Source organism: Herpailurus yagouaroundi, unplaced genomic scaffold (genome assembly GCF_014898765.1).
Source record: "Herpailurus yagouaroundi ecotype Mexico unplaced genomic scaffold, PumYag 569, whole genome shotgun sequence".
Lineage (NCBI taxonomy): Eukaryota > Metazoa > Chordata > Mammalia > Carnivora > Felidae > Herpailurus > Herpailurus yagouaroundi.
Window position 1 is genome coordinate 1,277,379 of NW_024412786.1, and position 16,148 is coordinate 1,293,526.

The 16,148-nt window shown below is 59.3% G+C and overlaps 2 protein-coding genes across 5 annotated transcripts in view; one reads left to right on the forward strand and one right to left on the reverse strand.

Moving 5' to 3' along the window:
• MACROD1 (mono-ADP ribosylhydrolase 1) overlaps nt 1–16,148 on the reverse strand; it is a 152,200-nt gene that overhangs the window by 97,124 nt on the left and 38,928 nt on the right.
• FLRT1 (fibronectin leucine rich transmembrane protein 1) lies at nt 415–15,985 on the forward strand. Of its 4 annotated transcripts, none has more exons than XM_040465571.1 (4): nt 415–944; nt 3,998–4,076; nt 10,180–10,689; nt 10,759–13,920. In XM_040465571.1, the coding sequence occupies exon 4, from the start codon at nt 10,767–10,769 to the stop codon at nt 12,789–12,791; it is 2,025 nt and encodes a 674-aa protein (XP_040321505.1). In that variant the 5' UTR covers nt 415–944; nt 3,998–4,076; nt 10,180–10,689; nt 10,759–10,766; the 3' UTR covers nt 12,792–13,920. The 4 variants fall into 4 exon arrangements, with proteins under 4 accessions (XP_040321505.1, XP_040321504.1, XP_040321506.1 ...); XM_040465572.1 differs by lacking the exon at nt 415–944 and adding an exon at nt 962–1,125 and having other exon boundaries at nt 10,759–15,985; XM_040465570.1 differs by lacking the exon at nt 3,998–4,076.

Below are 16,148 nucleotides of genomic sequence, written 5' to 3' on the forward strand. Positions count from 1 at the left end.
GGTGAGGAGGCAGGGAGTGGGTGCGAAGGCCTCCCTTTTGGACAGACGAGACCAGGGGACGAAGCAGGAAGAACGCGCCCCTCCCCCGCCCCGCCTCCCCAGCAAGAAAACCTTCTCTCCGAACAGGAGAAGCCAAGCAGGACTGAGCGTCCACCGCCCCCCACCCCACCCCACCCACCCGAACATCTTTCCAGAGAGAGGCATGTGGGGCCTGACAGCTCAGCGGCGCATGTCAGCAGCCGCAGCCCCGCGGTGAACATCTGAACTCCTCAGCGGGGTAATGGACCCCCTCCTTCCCCCCCGGAGACACAGCCTGAGTGGCAGGAATACCGATCCTTTGGAGAGTGGCTCCCTCTCAGCTCTGTCACGCAAGAACGCTCTCTGCACCGGGGCCCATTCTGCCGAGTGACTTAAAGGGATTAAAAAAAAGAAGAAGAAAAACTTGGTGGAGAAAAGGGGGTAAAAGCCACGCCGAAGCTTCGCAGAGGAGGTGGCGGCCAGCAGACAAAAGGGCAAAAGTTGAAAGAGGACAGCAAGAGGCCACCTCCGCGGGATGGACGCCAGGCTGTAGGGCATGCCTGGGGAGCAGGGGCCCAGAACACCCTCAGGCTGCACACGGGGGTCCTGGGGCTGCAGGGGGGGGGGGCCTCTGCAGACCCCTCATGCACGCCCCTCACTCCGGGGGGAGAGGCCAGCGGTGCCTGAAGCCTAGGAGACAGAGGATGCCGCTCCAGACCCGAAGCCACGTCTGAGCACGAGCAGGGTGTCCTCCCTGCTCCCCGGGGCGCCCCCAGCTCCACGCAACACCCCGAGTCTGTGGCCCGTGCCTGGGTGCCAGGGCCGCGGGGCCAGAATGTGACTGTGTCTGGGCCCAGCTCAACCGGAAGCATCCAGAGCAGAGACCCCAGCCAGACCCAGCAGGTTCCGGGGCTGCAGCTGAGGAGGTAAGACGCACGCAGATGGGCTCTGGGTGGCCCAGGAAGGCCCCGTGACTCCTCATGCCCAGAGAAGGCATAGCACGCGAGACGGCTGGGGCCTGCTGCTTCCCGGCTGGGTTGCACTGGGGCGTCACAGAGCCCCCCAAGTCTGCAGCTCCAGCCCACCCGCCCCACACGTTCAATTCAGGTAGTTTGCCAGGGGAGGGGTCTTTTGCCACCCAGTGAGTGGCCTGTGTTCTACCCCGGGGTGAGCCGACCCAGGGTATAAGGTCGTGGCCCTTCCGGGCCGTAAACTGCGGTGGGGGGATGCTCCAGCCTGGGCAGGGGCGGGGGCGGGGAGGTCTTACTTTGAGCCCCTCTGAATTGTGCCCAAAGGGGGCGGCAGTGAGGCCTTGGGGGGAGGCAGGACCTTTGGCGACCGAGGCTCCTGGCCATGGCACCTGCTGCCCTCCAGCTGGAGGGAGTCCTTCCATCCAGGTCTGCCCCTGCCCTGGACGGAGGGACAGAGGGTGGGGTTGACCCAAAGCCACCACCCAAGACCCTGCACCCACTGGCCCCTGGGCATCACTGCTCTCTGGCTTCCAGTCCAGCCCCTCTTTGGGTGAGAGTGGCTTGCTGAGGGCCCAGGGAGAGGCAGCAAGTGTCCTAAGATCACACAGCAGGCCAGAGGGCCCCTCCTCCTCACTCAGGCTGCGGAACGTCCCGGGCTTGTCAGGTGGGGAGCTGGGTCCTGCCTGGGGGGCAGGGCCTACTCTCCCCAGGCTCCCCCGAGGCCAGGAGGGAGGGCTCGTGCCTCCCCAAACACAAATCCCAGGCAACTTCTAGGAGCGGCGCCCAGGGCAGGGCAGGGAAGCCCCAATTCATTACCAAGATGGAAAATGACACTTCTCTGCACGCTTCCCCAGGAGAGGGGCTGATTTATGACTGCGCCAGGGCCCGGGACATTCGTCAGCGCGGCGCGACGCGCACGCCGTCTGCGGGGGCATTAATAGCCGTGTTATTAGCCACCGGCGTGAAAGATGCCCTGCGGATCGGCTATTTGCTGTTATTTATTATAAAGGCGCGCCAGCCCGGCAGCGGGCCGAAAGGCGTCACGATCGCTGGGAGCCCGAGCTTGGCCCCTGCCCACCTGGCCTCCCTCCCCCCATCCCTACCACGTGTCCCCCACTCCCCGGTCATTTGTCCCTATTCAACTCCCAGCCCCTAGGAGGGGCTGGGGGCAATTCCTGGAACCCACCGCTGCTCCCCCAGGCCTGTGCCCCAAATATTTATGGAGACTCTGCTCAGCGCCGGGCTCTGTTTCTGGTGAGCTGTGCGACTTCCTTCCGTCCCAAGGCAGAAAGGCAAAGAGAAACAAACCGGGCTGTGGGGCTGGGCCAATATGGGTTGGCGCCCCATCCCTCCTGTCGTGAGCAGTGTGACCCCGGGCACATCCCTTCCGCTCCCTGAATGTGCTCCCCTTTGTGCGCTGGGGGCGCAGTCTCTGCAGGGCTGTGGCCAGCTGGAGGGGAGGGGAGGTCATGAAGGAGCCAGCATGCAGCAGGTGCTCCCCCTTGCCAGCTACTGCCACTAATGGGTCCCAGCCCCTAGGGCTAGAAGGGTCCACAGACCTGTCGGTAGGGGAAGCCGCCCCCATGAGCCCCTGTGTTGGCCACTGTGCACCATCACCCTCCTTGTGCCGATCTTCTGGGAAAGGGTTTGAGAGTTCAGAGCCAAGGCTGGAGGAGGAGGGCAGGGGGAGGAGTGGCTGCGGCTGCTGGGGGTTATCTCTCTGCCCTGGACCAATCCCTTCCGCTCTCTGGGCCTCGGTTTTTCCTCCTCTGTGAAAGGCAGATAATTTCCAAAGTCCCGTACCTCCCCGATTCCGATTCCGGGGTCCTGAGGGTAGGCTCCACCCTTGCGCATACCTGTGGGGTGGGAGGAGGGAGGCCAACTTAAGAAGGCGAGGCTGGCCTCTGGGGCCTGGAGGTAGATCTGTGGTTGGGCAGCACCAGGTCGTAAGAGATGAGCAGGGGGGCAGACAGGGGTCTTCCTCAGGTTTCTCTCTCTGGGGCTGGGGAGGTCCCCCCTGGGCAGGTGAGAGGGCAGGAAAGACACCTGGGAAGGGAAGGGCACTGGACGGCGAGTCCAGGGCCCGGGTTTGTGTCCAGCTCCTCCCCCAGCAGTGAGTGGCACGATTCAGACAAGTCAGTCCTTTTTCCTCTCTGGGCTGTCATGGTGAAGGCACCTGAGTCGTTATCACCTCCTAGGGTGGGGCTGATGGGTGGCCGGCCTCTCCCGCGTTCTCTCCCCCTGCCTGCTTCTAGGCTTCAGATTGTGGGGCCTCCCTTTTGGCATCGTCCTGCACTCGTGCGCTCAACAGAGGTCTACGAGCATTCCCGTGCCAGGCTCTGTACTAGGCTGGTGAACAGGGCAGAACGTGCCCTGGGTTATAGGAATTCCCATTCTAATGGGGAGGGCTGGATAATCAATTCACGATCGATACACAGGACGGTCTGCCCAGGAGCAGGGCCCGCGTCTAAGGGATGCCACACAGCTCCTACGGGGTCCCATCCCCAGCCGGCTCCCAGACTCTGCTTTAGTATCAATAAACATCACCATACCCAGTCTCTCCCTCCGCCCCTGGCTGCTAGGACCCTGCTGGCCGCTTAGAAGCCCAGCCGCGCTGACCCTGCAAACCCAGGGGTCGCGGCCTATTCTCGGGGGCTGGCACCAGCCCTCCACTGCTGCCTTCTCTCTTCCTTCCTCTGGCCCCCCGGCCAAAAAGGCCGTCACGTCCCTCTTCGGCCTCCCGAAACTCCCCTTCCTTTCCTTTTTTCCTTCCCCAAAGGAATTAAGCCTCAGTCCCGGCAGCTTTACTAAAAACGCACACAGACAGACAGAAATATCAGGTGCAGGAATATCTTATTAAATAACGCGGGGAGAGAGGGAGAAACAAAATTACATGTGTCTCCTTTCATCCCCCCGCTCCCTCCCGGCCCTGAATAGTTTAGTATCGACCACTGTTATCAATATAATTAACCTCCTAAGACACAATTTTAAAGTCTTGTTTTTTAAAGGGATTTGCATTCTCTGAAGTTCAGGACATCCCGCTGCCCGGCACCGCCCAGACGGCCCACGCGGGGAGGTGAACTCGAGGTACATTTTTAGTGGATTTGCATACCTGTCTGCAATTACCGCCAGTGGTAACAGCTGATGCATAATGCATGCGGCGTGAAATTAGAAAAATAATTAACTTTAGGGTTTAAAAGAATCCCCTACCCCCGCCCTCCCCTCCCACTACAAGCTCTCAATGGCACCCGTGGATAAGAGCAGGAGCAGAGTTGTGCAGGCCTGGGCTGGGAGGGCCTTGAGGGTCGTGGCCGCCAGCCCCCTGCCGGAAGGAGGTACCTCCAGTGGGCTCAGACTGGCCTGGGCCTCAACTAGGGCTTGGAACAGGCCCGCTCACCCAGAAGTCTCAGGGTCCCCCCTCCACCTCTGGCCCACACTTCACATCTATACCTGCAGGGGGCGCTACCTGCTGCTGAGAACAGCGAAGGGTCCCCTGTTCCGAATGGAATGCTGCATCAGGCCCTCTGCTCAGGGCTGCTCAGGCTTGCAAACGACCGTAGCTTACACCCAGGGAAGCGGATCACGTATGGTGCCGTCTTACGGAGGAAGGCCTGAGACCTGAGGCCACCCTCAGCAGGTGGGGCAGCTGGACGGAGCCCAGGCGAGAGCCCCCTGGGCTATCTGCCTTACAGGGGTGGGGGTGGGGGGAGCCTGGAGGTGGGGGGAGCTCTTGCCAGGCCTCGCTGAGCTCCAGGAGGCAGAGGCCAGCCCCCTGCCCCATGGCCCTCCTCTTTCCGTGTTGCCTGTAGGTGAGCTGGAGAGGTGGGGAAGGAAGTGTGGGGCCCCTCGTTAACTTGAACAAAGGTTCGCTGAGGACTCACCACAGGTATGGAGGTGATCCTGCCTTGGTGAAGCTCCCTGCCTGGGTGGGGGGAAGGGGGGGGGGAGTCTTGGCTCCTTTTGGGGCCAGGGTCCCCTGTCTCTCCCCTTCTGGGCTGAGAAGCTGCTTCCGTCCCTAGTCCGCTCACCACATCTTGCTCCGGCCTCCGGCCCTGCTGTTCCAGTAAGGACCCGAGGGCCTGGCAAGGTTCAGGGAAAACACAATGAATGCTCATTGCTGAAGAGAAGGACCGGAAAGCGAAGGGGGAGGGGCCCCCTGGCCAAGCTCGGCCAAGACAGCCGGACAGCTGCCCTGAGTGGGTCACAGGAGCTCCTTGGGGCCCCTCCCAGGACAGGATGGAGCAGCCCTTCCTTCTAAAACCACGCGTCCTGTGCTGGGCCCTCCGCGCCACCCTGTCTTGTCATCTTCCGGGGAGCGTGGGGCTCCCGGCAGCATGTTACAGAGGAGGAAGCGGAGACCCGGAGAGGCGGCGCTGCAGTTCCCGCAATTGGGAGCTGCTGAGGCCAGGTTCGAACCCAGCTCTGTTGTTCCCCTCCCTGATGCTGGTTCCCACGCCTCCTTCTTGGGGTCGGCACCACCTGGAATGTTCTGATTCCTAAAGTGGGGGCTGAGACTGTGCCTGGCCCTTCGGGGCACCCAGCCTCGGGACGTCCCCAGACGAGTTGCCTTCCCTGGTGAACAGGAAGGCAGGCCAGGGCCCGGGGGCAGGAGGAGGCCCGCCCTGCCTTCCCTCTCCTGCCCGGGACCTCCAGCTCCTTCTAGAAACATGCTCATACCTAACTGTGCCCCCCAGGACCTGCAGCGGTAGATACCAGCTCCTATCCAGCATGCCCGGGGCCTGGCTAGGCCTTGTGTCCTGCAGCTGGCCCCCCCCCCCCCCCCGCAGGCGCCCTCACGCCAACCCTCCCTCCCAACTGGACCCCCCAGGAGTCCCTGGGCCTCTGGCAACCCAGCTTGATGGGACTTGGGGACGACACCAAGCCAGGGGTTCCCGACAGGGAGGTGCCCCCATTCAGCTGGCAGAAAAATAATCACCAGTGAAGTGGTTGTGAGCAAAGCCAACGTGGAGTCAGCCTTGCAGAGGCTTCTGGGGAAAGCTTCCTGGAGGGGGCTCTAAGGTGAAGTCTTGGGGAGGAGTAGAAGCTGGCTCAGCCAGGCTTGAGCGGGGGAGGGGGCGTTGGTGTCCAAAGATCAGGAACAGCACGGAGCAACGGCCCAGAGGGAGCATGAGGGAGGTCAAGGCCTTTAGGAATCGGGGGCTGGGCTGCGTCTCAGAGTTCCAGGGGGACCAAGGCGAGAGCTGAGCGATGAGCCCCACCGATTACCCCACATCCCTTCCCCGGGGCCTGGACAGCTCCCCATGAGAGAGAGGCTGGAGCAGCCTGGGGTAACCCAGGAGGGTCGTGGTGTTGCTGGGCCAGCTCTGTGTGGCCCAGGCTGTAGCTTGAGGCGTGGGGCTGTGGATGCACAGTTTGAGGTAGAGGGGACCCGGCGTCACAGCGATTGACAAGGGGTCCCTATCAGGAGGCAGCTTGGGCTACAGGCTCCCAGTCTACCCTGGAGGCACGACAGAGGCAGTGGGGTGAAGAAGGGGTCCCTGGAGAGCAGAGGAAAGAGATTAAGCAGAGCCTAGGCAGGCGTGCCTGGGGGCAGTCAGAGAATCGAGGCAGCTTTTATACCTCATGCGTCGGGCATGTACAGGTTTACGAGGGTCACTGTGCACGTATTTTCTCATTGAGCCCTCAATAATAAGTTCCCCTTACAGGAGAACTACTATGATCGCGTTTATAGATGAGGAAATTGAAGCTCAGAGAGGCCAAGCAACTTGTATAAGATCCCATAGTGGCAGAGGTAGGACTCGAACCCAGGTTCCTCTGCCGTGCAAGACGGCAGGAGCTAGTGACTGATGGAGAATGCCAAGAATGATGTTCCAGGTCCCCCCTTGGCTACTGGGAGTCTATATACCTCCAGTCTGAGCCACCTCCCTGCTCCCTTCCCAGGGAAGGATCCTGCTGTCAGTCACGGAGCTGGTAAGTCGTAACTCACATCATGCTGAAGTCTGCGGAATCCGCACAAGTGACCCCGTAAAAGACGGGCAATTTACCGGGTTTAATTTGATGGCCACATAAACCATCAAACACACAACAAAGGAATAAAAAGGCCACCTGGCACCCAGGCAATTAAAGGCTCCTCCAGCAAGGCATGCCTCTTCCTCCCCACCCCTCAGGCCCTGCCCTGCTTTGCAGCCTTGGGGAAGGGGCGGCGAGGGGAAGCTTGAGCCAAGATGGATGAGGCCCGCAGACAGGGGAAGGGAAAGGCCTTGGGTTCCTGCCTCCCAAATGCTTCTTGGTTATCCATCAGGCATCTCTGAAAGGTGCAATTTAGACTCTATTATGATGCCAGGGCCTCTGGAAGCTGAGGGCTGTGGCCATGAGCTGAGCAGGCACCGGAAACTGATGTCTGTGCCAGAGAATGTGGTGGCTGGCCTTGGCTTTGGCCTTAACAAGTCCGCCCCTTGCTCAGGGCACTGCCCCAAAACGGCCAAGCCCAGGAGCCACCCACATCCCCTGTGCCAGGACTCGGCAGCTGACAGATCAGAGAAGGTGTGTATCCTCCGGCCAGATGCTGGACCCCGAGACAGAAGGATTCAGACGTGACCTCTGAGACCAAGGCAAGGTGGCCTTTGAGTAGGCCTGAGCCTTCCTGTCCCCAGCACCTGCTCTAGCCCTGCCTCTTTGCTCCTAAGCATCTTGAGACAGGATACCCAGGCTCCATAACCTTCGTGTGTATGTGACAGGCTGGCATAGGTACAAACACGCATCTGTGACGGGCGATGGGTGAGACCTGGCTGGTTGGTACACCCCCGCCCCCCCCCCCACCCCCCCCCCCCCCCCCCGTGCCTGGGTTTATCCCTGTCCTCTGAAGGCCAGCACGTCCAGGCCTATGCAGCAGCTCTGTTTCGAGCCTGTCCTCTTGTATAGTTTGGGCCGGTGCCCTTCTCAATCCTGGATGTAATGAGAGGTGAGGGAATCTGGTCGGACAAGGGCCAGGCAGTGTGGGATGCCCACGCTCCAGCTGGATTTTACAGGATGACTCTCGCTGACACTGAGGGCAGGAGGGCTGGGCAGCACGGTGCAGGGCTCTGGAGGGGGATAAGAGAGGGGAGTGGGCCAGGGCAGCCGAGCCAGGGACACAAAGATGATCGAGAAATCCCCCAAGTGCAAGCTCGAGTGCAGGAAGCAGAGACCGACTCTAAGTCCCAAGGGGCGGGGCTGGGCGTGGGCTCAGGACCCATAGCCTGGGCTGGGAAACGTGCTTCAAGGAAACAGGCAGGAATGAGCAGGCAAGTGTCCTCAGCCCCTGGGGCCAGCAGGTGCTTGTAGAAGGGGGCTTACGCTGACTTCAGGAGCCCAGAGTGTTGGACAGGGTCTCATCATTCCCCCGCTTTGTCCGGGCTTTCCACGGGGTCCCTCTGGCCCCACGCACAGACCCCAGGCACCCTTCCCCCTTGCCCTCACTTGCTTCTAGCCAGCTGCCCTCTGCTGGCCCTTGACCTGCCTCGGGTCCACCTCACGGACGAAACCTCCTGCGGCTCACAGGGCCTGAGGAGGCTTAGTGCGCTAACCATGGACAAAGCCTGAGCTTGCTCCCGAGGGCCTCGGAGCTGCCGAGATGATCTGCCCAAAGGCCCCTATAAATGCAGATGAGGGGCACGAGTGTGTAGGGGTGAGTGGAGGCACTCCTGCCTTGCTCGGCACCTCGGTGATCACCGATGCCAAGCCACACCAGGCCTACACAGCCCACGGTCCCTGCCCTTGAGCACCTGAAATTTAGTAGGGGACGTTAAAGCACTAATCCCCCAACGGTACAACCTGCGGCCCACAGAGATGGGCACGGGATGAAGCACCACGAACCCAGCGGCCCGGGTTCTGGCCTGGGCGCCCCCTTACCACTTCTCAAGTGGTCTTGGGTGTGCTAACATCTGTGAGCTTGAGTCTTCTCTTCTGTCCAGTGGGACTCAGAAGAGCATTGACCTCAGGTTTGCTGGGAAGGTTAAGTGACTTAAACGTTCATAAAGCTCTAGGAGAGGTCTACACTATACTGGGAGCCACCGTCCCGCCAGGATGGAATCCCAAGCGGCTGGAACGCAGGCTGGCCCGTGGTGGGGGCTCCCTAAAGATCTGCTGGGTGGCTGGATGGACGAGTGGGTGGATGGGTGGACACATGGGTGGAGCAGAGGGAGGCTCTGTCTGCTAGGAAGGCCTAGCAGGGGAGGGGACATTTGAGCATGGTCCTGAAGGGTGAAGATGGCTTTGCTAGACGGATCAGAGCGGTCGTCCCGGGCATTGAGAGGGACGGACAAGGGAGAGGTTTGATGTGGCTGAGAAATGGGGATGTTCAGTCCCCCGCACATGAGACAGGTTCCCCACTGACTCATTCGGCGAGCAGGGTCCTCACTCTGCTCCGGACACCAGGCTGGGCCGGCTTCGGGCTGGGGCCGCAGCTCACAGTCCGAGAGGCAGTTGATCGGGTCCCGCCGTGGAAAAGCCTTCGTGCACCTAGAGGCACGCGGCAGACCTTTGCCGGCTGCACGAAGACACCTTCCCGGCTGAGGGTGAAGGATGATTTCTCCTTAATTGATTTTTTACTATGAACAGTAAAATAATATGAGAAAAATCTATGCGGCAATTTTTCCATTTGTGAAAACCGAAATTACACCTTGCAGCCGGTTGCTTCAGCATGGACCCCTCCCTCTTTTTATTTGTGTCATTTCTTTAAATGCAAGAAAACAGATACATACTTACATACATATATATATACATACATATGTATACACACACACACATATATATATATATATACATATAGAACAGGTATATATATTATATATATATTTATGGAACAGCTATATATATATTTATGGAATAGGTATATATATATTTATGGAACAGGTATATATATATTTATGGAATAGGTATATATATATATACAGATATATATATACGTATATATGTATGTACGTATATATACATACAAATGAAAGTTGCATGATTTGGGAAGGGTGTGGAATAATTTCCCGCACAACACAGAATGCAGAGCTAGGGAGGGCACGTCTGATAAAGGAGTTTTCTGTAAATACACAAGAAAGTGATTCCGTTGACACCTCATTGTTCTGTCTATAAAATGCATGAGTGACAAACAGGACATGTTGTTTTAACACCAGACAATGAAGCTCCTTGCTCTCCACTGCTCACCAGTGGCTAATGCTGGCAGCTTCTTTTTTTGCAGGTTCTACTGACCCCCCCCCCCGCCCCCTCTTTGAGGCTCACAGGCCTCATGGAAACAAGCTTCTCCTTCAGACCCTGGGTACGAGCCAGATAGGGATGCGAGTTTCCGTTCCAGTGAGAAATAGCGGCTCTGCATCCATAAAACACGCCTTAAATCCATCCCATCAACATTGACCAGCCACTTTCACCATTAGCCATAAAGACTGGCTTAGTGTGAAGTCTTGAAAGAAGAATCAGAAACTGCGGCGTGGCTCTCACTAAATTAACCTCACCCGCGGCTCGAAATCACCGTCCGGGAGGCCCGAGACCGTGGCCGCCCGATTCACAGACATCTTTGCTCCTGATGAGATTTGACGTGGGCCAGACGTCGTTAGAGTCTGACCTCAGCCCGAGGGATCACCTGGGACGTAACCTTGGCACACAAAGGGCCGCGGGGCGTGCACCTCCAGGCTTGACCTCTGCCCCGCGGTGACCCCCTGGCGGCCGGCGGGTGGGCGCCGTGACTGGCTCTCACCGCACGTGTCCTGTGCTCATTGCAGGTGTTGAGGCTCCAGATCGGGCGGGGCCCGGCTCCCCCAGCCGTCCACCATGGTGGTGGCACACCCCACCGCCACCGCCGCCGCCACCCCTGCTGCCACCGTCACAGCCACCGTCGTGATGACCACGGCCACCATGGACCTGCGGGACTGGCTCTTCCTCTGCTACGGGCTCATCGCCTTCCTGACGGAGGTCATCGACAGCACCACCTGCCCCTCGGTGTGCCGCTGCGACAACGGCTTCATCTACTGCAACGACCGGGGACTCACCTCCATCCCCGCCGACATCCCCGACGACGCCACCACCCTCTACCTGCAGAACAACCAGATCAACAACGCCGGCATCCCCCAGGACCTCAAGACCAAGGTCAACGTGCAGGTCATCTACCTGTACGAGAACGACCTGGACGAGTTCCCCGTCAACCTGCCCCGCTCCCTGCGGGAGCTCCACCTGCAGGACAACAACGTGCGCGCCATCGCCAGGGACTCGCTGGCCCGCATCCCGCTGCTGGAGAAGCTACACCTGGACGACAACTCCGTGTCCACCGTCAGCATCGAAGAGGACGCCTTTGCCGACAGTAAGCAGCTCAAGCTGCTGTTCCTGAGCCGGAACCACCTGAGCAGCATCCCCTCGGGGCTGCCCCGCACGCTGGAGGAGCTGCGGCTGGACGACAACCGCATCTCCACCATCCCGCTGCACGCCTTCAAGGGCCTCAACAGCCTGCGGCGCCTGGTGCTCGATGGCAACCTGCTGGCCAACCAGCGCATCGCCGACGACACCTTCAGCCGCCTGCAGAACCTCACCGAGCTCTCGCTGGTGCGCAACTCCCTGGCCGCGCCCCCGCTCAACCTGCCCAGCGCCCACCTGCAGAAGCTCTACCTGCAGGACAACGCCATCAGCCACATCCCCTACAACACGCTGGCCAAGATGCGTGAACTGGAGCGCCTGGACCTGTCCAACAACAACCTCACCACGCTGCCCCGGGGCCTGTTCGACGACCTGGAGAGCCTGGCCCAGCTGCTACTCCGGAACAACCCCTGGTTCTGCGGCTGCAACCTCATGTGGCTGCGGGACTGGGTGAAGGCGCGGGCGGCCGTGGTCAACGTGCGCGGCCTCATGTGCCAGGGCCCCGAGAAGGTCCGGGGCATGGCCATCAAGGACATCACCAGCGAGATGGACGAGTGCTTCGAGACGGGGGCGCAGGGCGGCGCGGCCAACGCCGCGGCCAAGACCACGGCCGGCGACCACGCCTCTGCCACCACACCCCAGGGCTCGCTCTTCACCCTCAAGGCCAAGAGGCCAGGGCTGCGCCTCCCCGACTCCAGCCTCGACTACCCCATGGCCACGGGCGATGGCGCCAAGACCCTGGTCATCCACGTGAAGCCCCTGACGGCGGACTCCATCCGAATCACGTGGAAGGCCACGCTCCCCGCCTCCTCTTTCCGGCTCAGCTGGCTGCGCCTGGGCCACAGCCCGGCCGTGGGCTCCATCACGGAGACGCTGGTGCAGGGGGACAAGACAGAGTACCTGCTCACGGCTTTGGAGCCCAAGTCTACCTATATCATCTGCATGGTCACCATGGAGACCGGCAACACCTACGTGGCTGACGAGACGCCCGTGTGCGCCAAGGCGGAGACGGCCGACAGCCACGGCCCCACCACCACGCTTAACCAGGAGCAGAACGCAGACCCCATGGCAGGCCTGCCCCTGGCGGGCATCATCGGTGGGGCCGTGGCCCTCGTCTTCCTCTTCCTGGTCCTGGGGGCCATCTGCTGGTATGTGCACCGGGCCGGAGAGCTGCTGACCCGAGATCGGGCCTACAATCGGGGCAGCCGGAAAAAGGATGACTATATGGAGTCAGGGACCAAGAAGGACAACTCGATTCTGGAAATCCGAGGCCCCGGACTGCAGATGTTGCCCATCAACCCTTACCGCGCCAAAGAGGAGTACGTGGTCCACACCATCTTCCCCTCCAACGGCAGCAGCCTCTGCAAGGGCACGCACACCATCGGCTACGGCACCACGCGGGGCTACCGGGACGGTGGCATCCCCGACATAGACTACACCTACACATGATGCCAGCCACCCGGGCCGCCTCCGCCCCAGCTCCCGCCTCCTCCCGGCCTGGCGACGACGTGGCTTTGCCCCAGCCTGCTGCCATCCCATAGAGCAAGGAAGAGAAATTCCACGACGACTTGCCCGGCAGAAAGCAAAGTTTGGGAAGGGTTGACGATTTTATAGAACCCGACAGAGAAAAAAAAAAAAAAAAATTTTTTTTTTTTTTTTTTCTAAAGATTAGAAGGTAGGAGGGGGATTTGACGTTGGTGAAGACATAATTTATACCAAATTATGCCAGCTGGGGAAGGAAAGACTAAAAATAATATGGCAGGCAGGGTTGGGTCAGGGTTTTTTTATTTTTTATTTTTTATTTTTTATTTTTTCCTGAACTGGAAAGATACTACCTGTACAGCGTCTGTGTATGCCTCACGCTCTGTTCAGGGCCGTCACAAAAGAGCCGTCAGAGAGAACAGCCAACACGCGAGGCCCCCATGCGGCTCCCGCTGCCGGCTGCTCGTTGGTGACAACGTGATGGAAAGTTTTCAGGCTCCTCACGAAGGAGAGGGGAAAGAAGAGATCCTTCGCTATGGAGATATTGTCTGGAAACCCCTTCCCTGGTTCTTTCCGTACCATTTCCCTTGCAGGTTTGCAAGAAAGAGCACGTCTTTCGCTGCATTCTTTGAACGATGGTGTGGTCGATTAAAAAGCAAACTTTCTTGTTCCTATGCCGCAACCCTCTTCAGTTCCGTGCACCATACTCCGTGGAAGCCCCACGAGAGCGGTGGGTTTCCCAGCCACTCGGAGGTGCACCTATCTACCTGGCTATCTCTATGTCGCGTCTCTAAATACAGATGGGTAGATAGAGCCACATACACGGTCCTTAACTACTTCTTGGGTCAGTTCGTACGATTTTCCTGAGACAATAGAGTCACGAAAATGTTGTTTTCTCCTAGAAATCATTGAGTAAGTAGACAAAGTGTCTTGGGGGGGGGGTGCAGACAATGCTGTTCCTAAAGGCGGAGGTGTATCTGTCCTGGTCGGGTGGCTCAGGAGACCCTAGGGAAGGGGTGGTCTCGGTGCGACCCTATCTCAGGTTGGCCAGAGCTGGGCCGCACTCCTTTCTGATACAGAGAAACGCTTTCTCTGACTGCCAGTGTCCTTGTCTCTCTCTCTCTCTCTGTCTCTCTCTCTCTCCCCGCCGCCCCCCCCCCAACACACAGATACAGTCACCTCAACAGCGACTTTCTGTGTTTCCTCTGTGCTGTATGCTTCCTCCCGGGACAGGTAATTGGTGCAGGGACTTTTTCTTTTTCTTCTTTTTTTTTTTTTTTAATCAGCTGATTAGACCTAATGGTTTCCATGGCTGCTCACACAAAGCCCAGAAAAAGACATGAAAATTGTCAGAAGAGCCCTGGGAGACAGCAACCCCCCCACCCCCACCCCCGCCGAACGCAGAACACTCAGCCGCACCCACCCCTGGCACCCTGCTCCGGAGGGGGGAAGACCAGAGCTCCAGAAAGGCCAGCAACGGAAGGGTACGGATCTGGGGCCCTCGGAAGAATTCAGGTTTTATCTCCTCCCTCTGGAACCCGTGTCGCCACCATTTATCAACTGGCATTGCGATTTGGTGAGCCGTGAGATTAAAACCATAATGAAATAATGGCAGCAGATCTGGAAAGAAGGGCGGGGCGGCGCCTAGCCTTCTGCCGCCTCCCGCGCCCCGGCACCCAGGGAGCTTGGGTCACCACCTGTCAACGACGGGCCGCTTGTGCTCTGCCGCTGAGGAGCGATGTCAAAGGAGAGGCACTGGTCCGAGGGCAGGGAGGATGAGAAGGTGTCCAGCTCCTGGCGGTGGCGTTTTCAAAAGGCCTCGACTGCTTTGACCAAAAGCCAAAGGCGGGGACAGGGAGCTGAACACAGGGCCGCCGGGACGGGCCCGGGGGCCGGCCACTCGCCGCTCGTGACAACATGTGACTGGCCCCTTTGGTGAAGAGGCAGGGTTTGAAAGAAGTGGACAACAGCCGCCCGAGCGGGGTGGAGGAGAGCGGGTCTCGCCTGACGGGGAATGCCAGCTCCCCAGCCCCAGGGAGAGGCGGAGGGCGTGGACAGCTCGCTCTAAACTAAGCCTCCCACCCCCTCACCCCCCCAGCCCGCCCTTCCCCACTTGAATCATTTTCTCATACAATGAGATCAGGAGAGAGATTTTTCCAAGCCTTAATTTCATGTCTCTGTGAAGGTCGCCCTCCCTTTGACCTGCAGCGCCCCCGACTCAGGCCCTTTCCGGCAGCCTGGGGAGGAGCGGAGGGTAGGTGAGGATGTGGGGCATTGGCTCAGGAAGCAGGGGCGGGGGGGTGGGAGGGACCGAAGCCCGAGGTCCCTGCTGTTTCAGAAATGAGGTCCCCTCCCTCAAGGCACCACCCATGCCTTCTCCCGGTGTCCCAGTCCTCGGCCTCCCCACGGCCCCCCTCCAAGTCCCTACTGCGGCCATGCTTGGTCCCCCAATCTTACTCCGGGTCCTCCTTTCTCCTTGTACCACACCGGGGAGAGGTCAAATCATCCATCCTCTTAGAGGGTAGGAAGGCATTTGGGGAACGGCAGGTGGCCCGGTAGAGCAAGGGCCGGAAAGGCCTGCGGGCCTCCAAGGCCAGGCCTGGGCGGTAAACTTCCCTCCCCCACAGCACAAAGCAGGCCAGAGCCACTGGGCCTGAGGACACTCGGGTCTCCTGCTCCGGGGGCTCAGGTGGGGGCTTCCCATGGGCTCGCTGCAGGCGTCCCCCTGAGGATAGTGGACACTCGCCAGCCAGGCCCTGGGGCCCGCTCTCACACATTCCACCTCAGCATCAGACATCCTTCCAGAGTCCTTTCTGAGCGAAGCTCCCAAAATTCTGCCTTCTCCCGGCCCCTCGAGCCAAGGAGGGGGCCTGAAGCCACATCCACTCTGAAACCATGTCCCCTCCTGGTCCAGCTCGTCTGAGTGTCCTCATAACACAACGAGAGATGCTGCAGGGGTGCCCGCCGCCCCCCCCCCAGCACCCCAGCAGCGCGTGAGGATTCAGGAGCCAGGGCAGATTCTGTCTAGAATCTCCCCTCTGTGGGCGGCCGCCCTGACCCTTGCAGCCTCGAACTAGCCAGAACACCCTTGGCCTCAGCGTTGGTGAGTGTATTTTGTGGCATTTATAGCAGGTTTTAAGTTTAAAAAAAAAAAAAAAAAAGAGAGCCCACGACACTTCTTTGGTTAAGTGGTTTACCCTTCGTGGTAATTAGACGTAGTGATTAGAATCTCTTTTCTATTACATGGCAATTTTCCTTTAAATTTCCCCTGAAGAAGAAGAAGAAGAAGAAGAAGAAGAAGAAGAAGAAGAAGAAGAAGAAGAA

Coding starts and splice junctions, on each gene's coding strand:
- FLRT1 (XM_040465571.1), top strand. CDS start 10,767: ATGGTGGTGGCACACCCCACCGCCACCGCCGCCGCCACCCCTGCTGCC.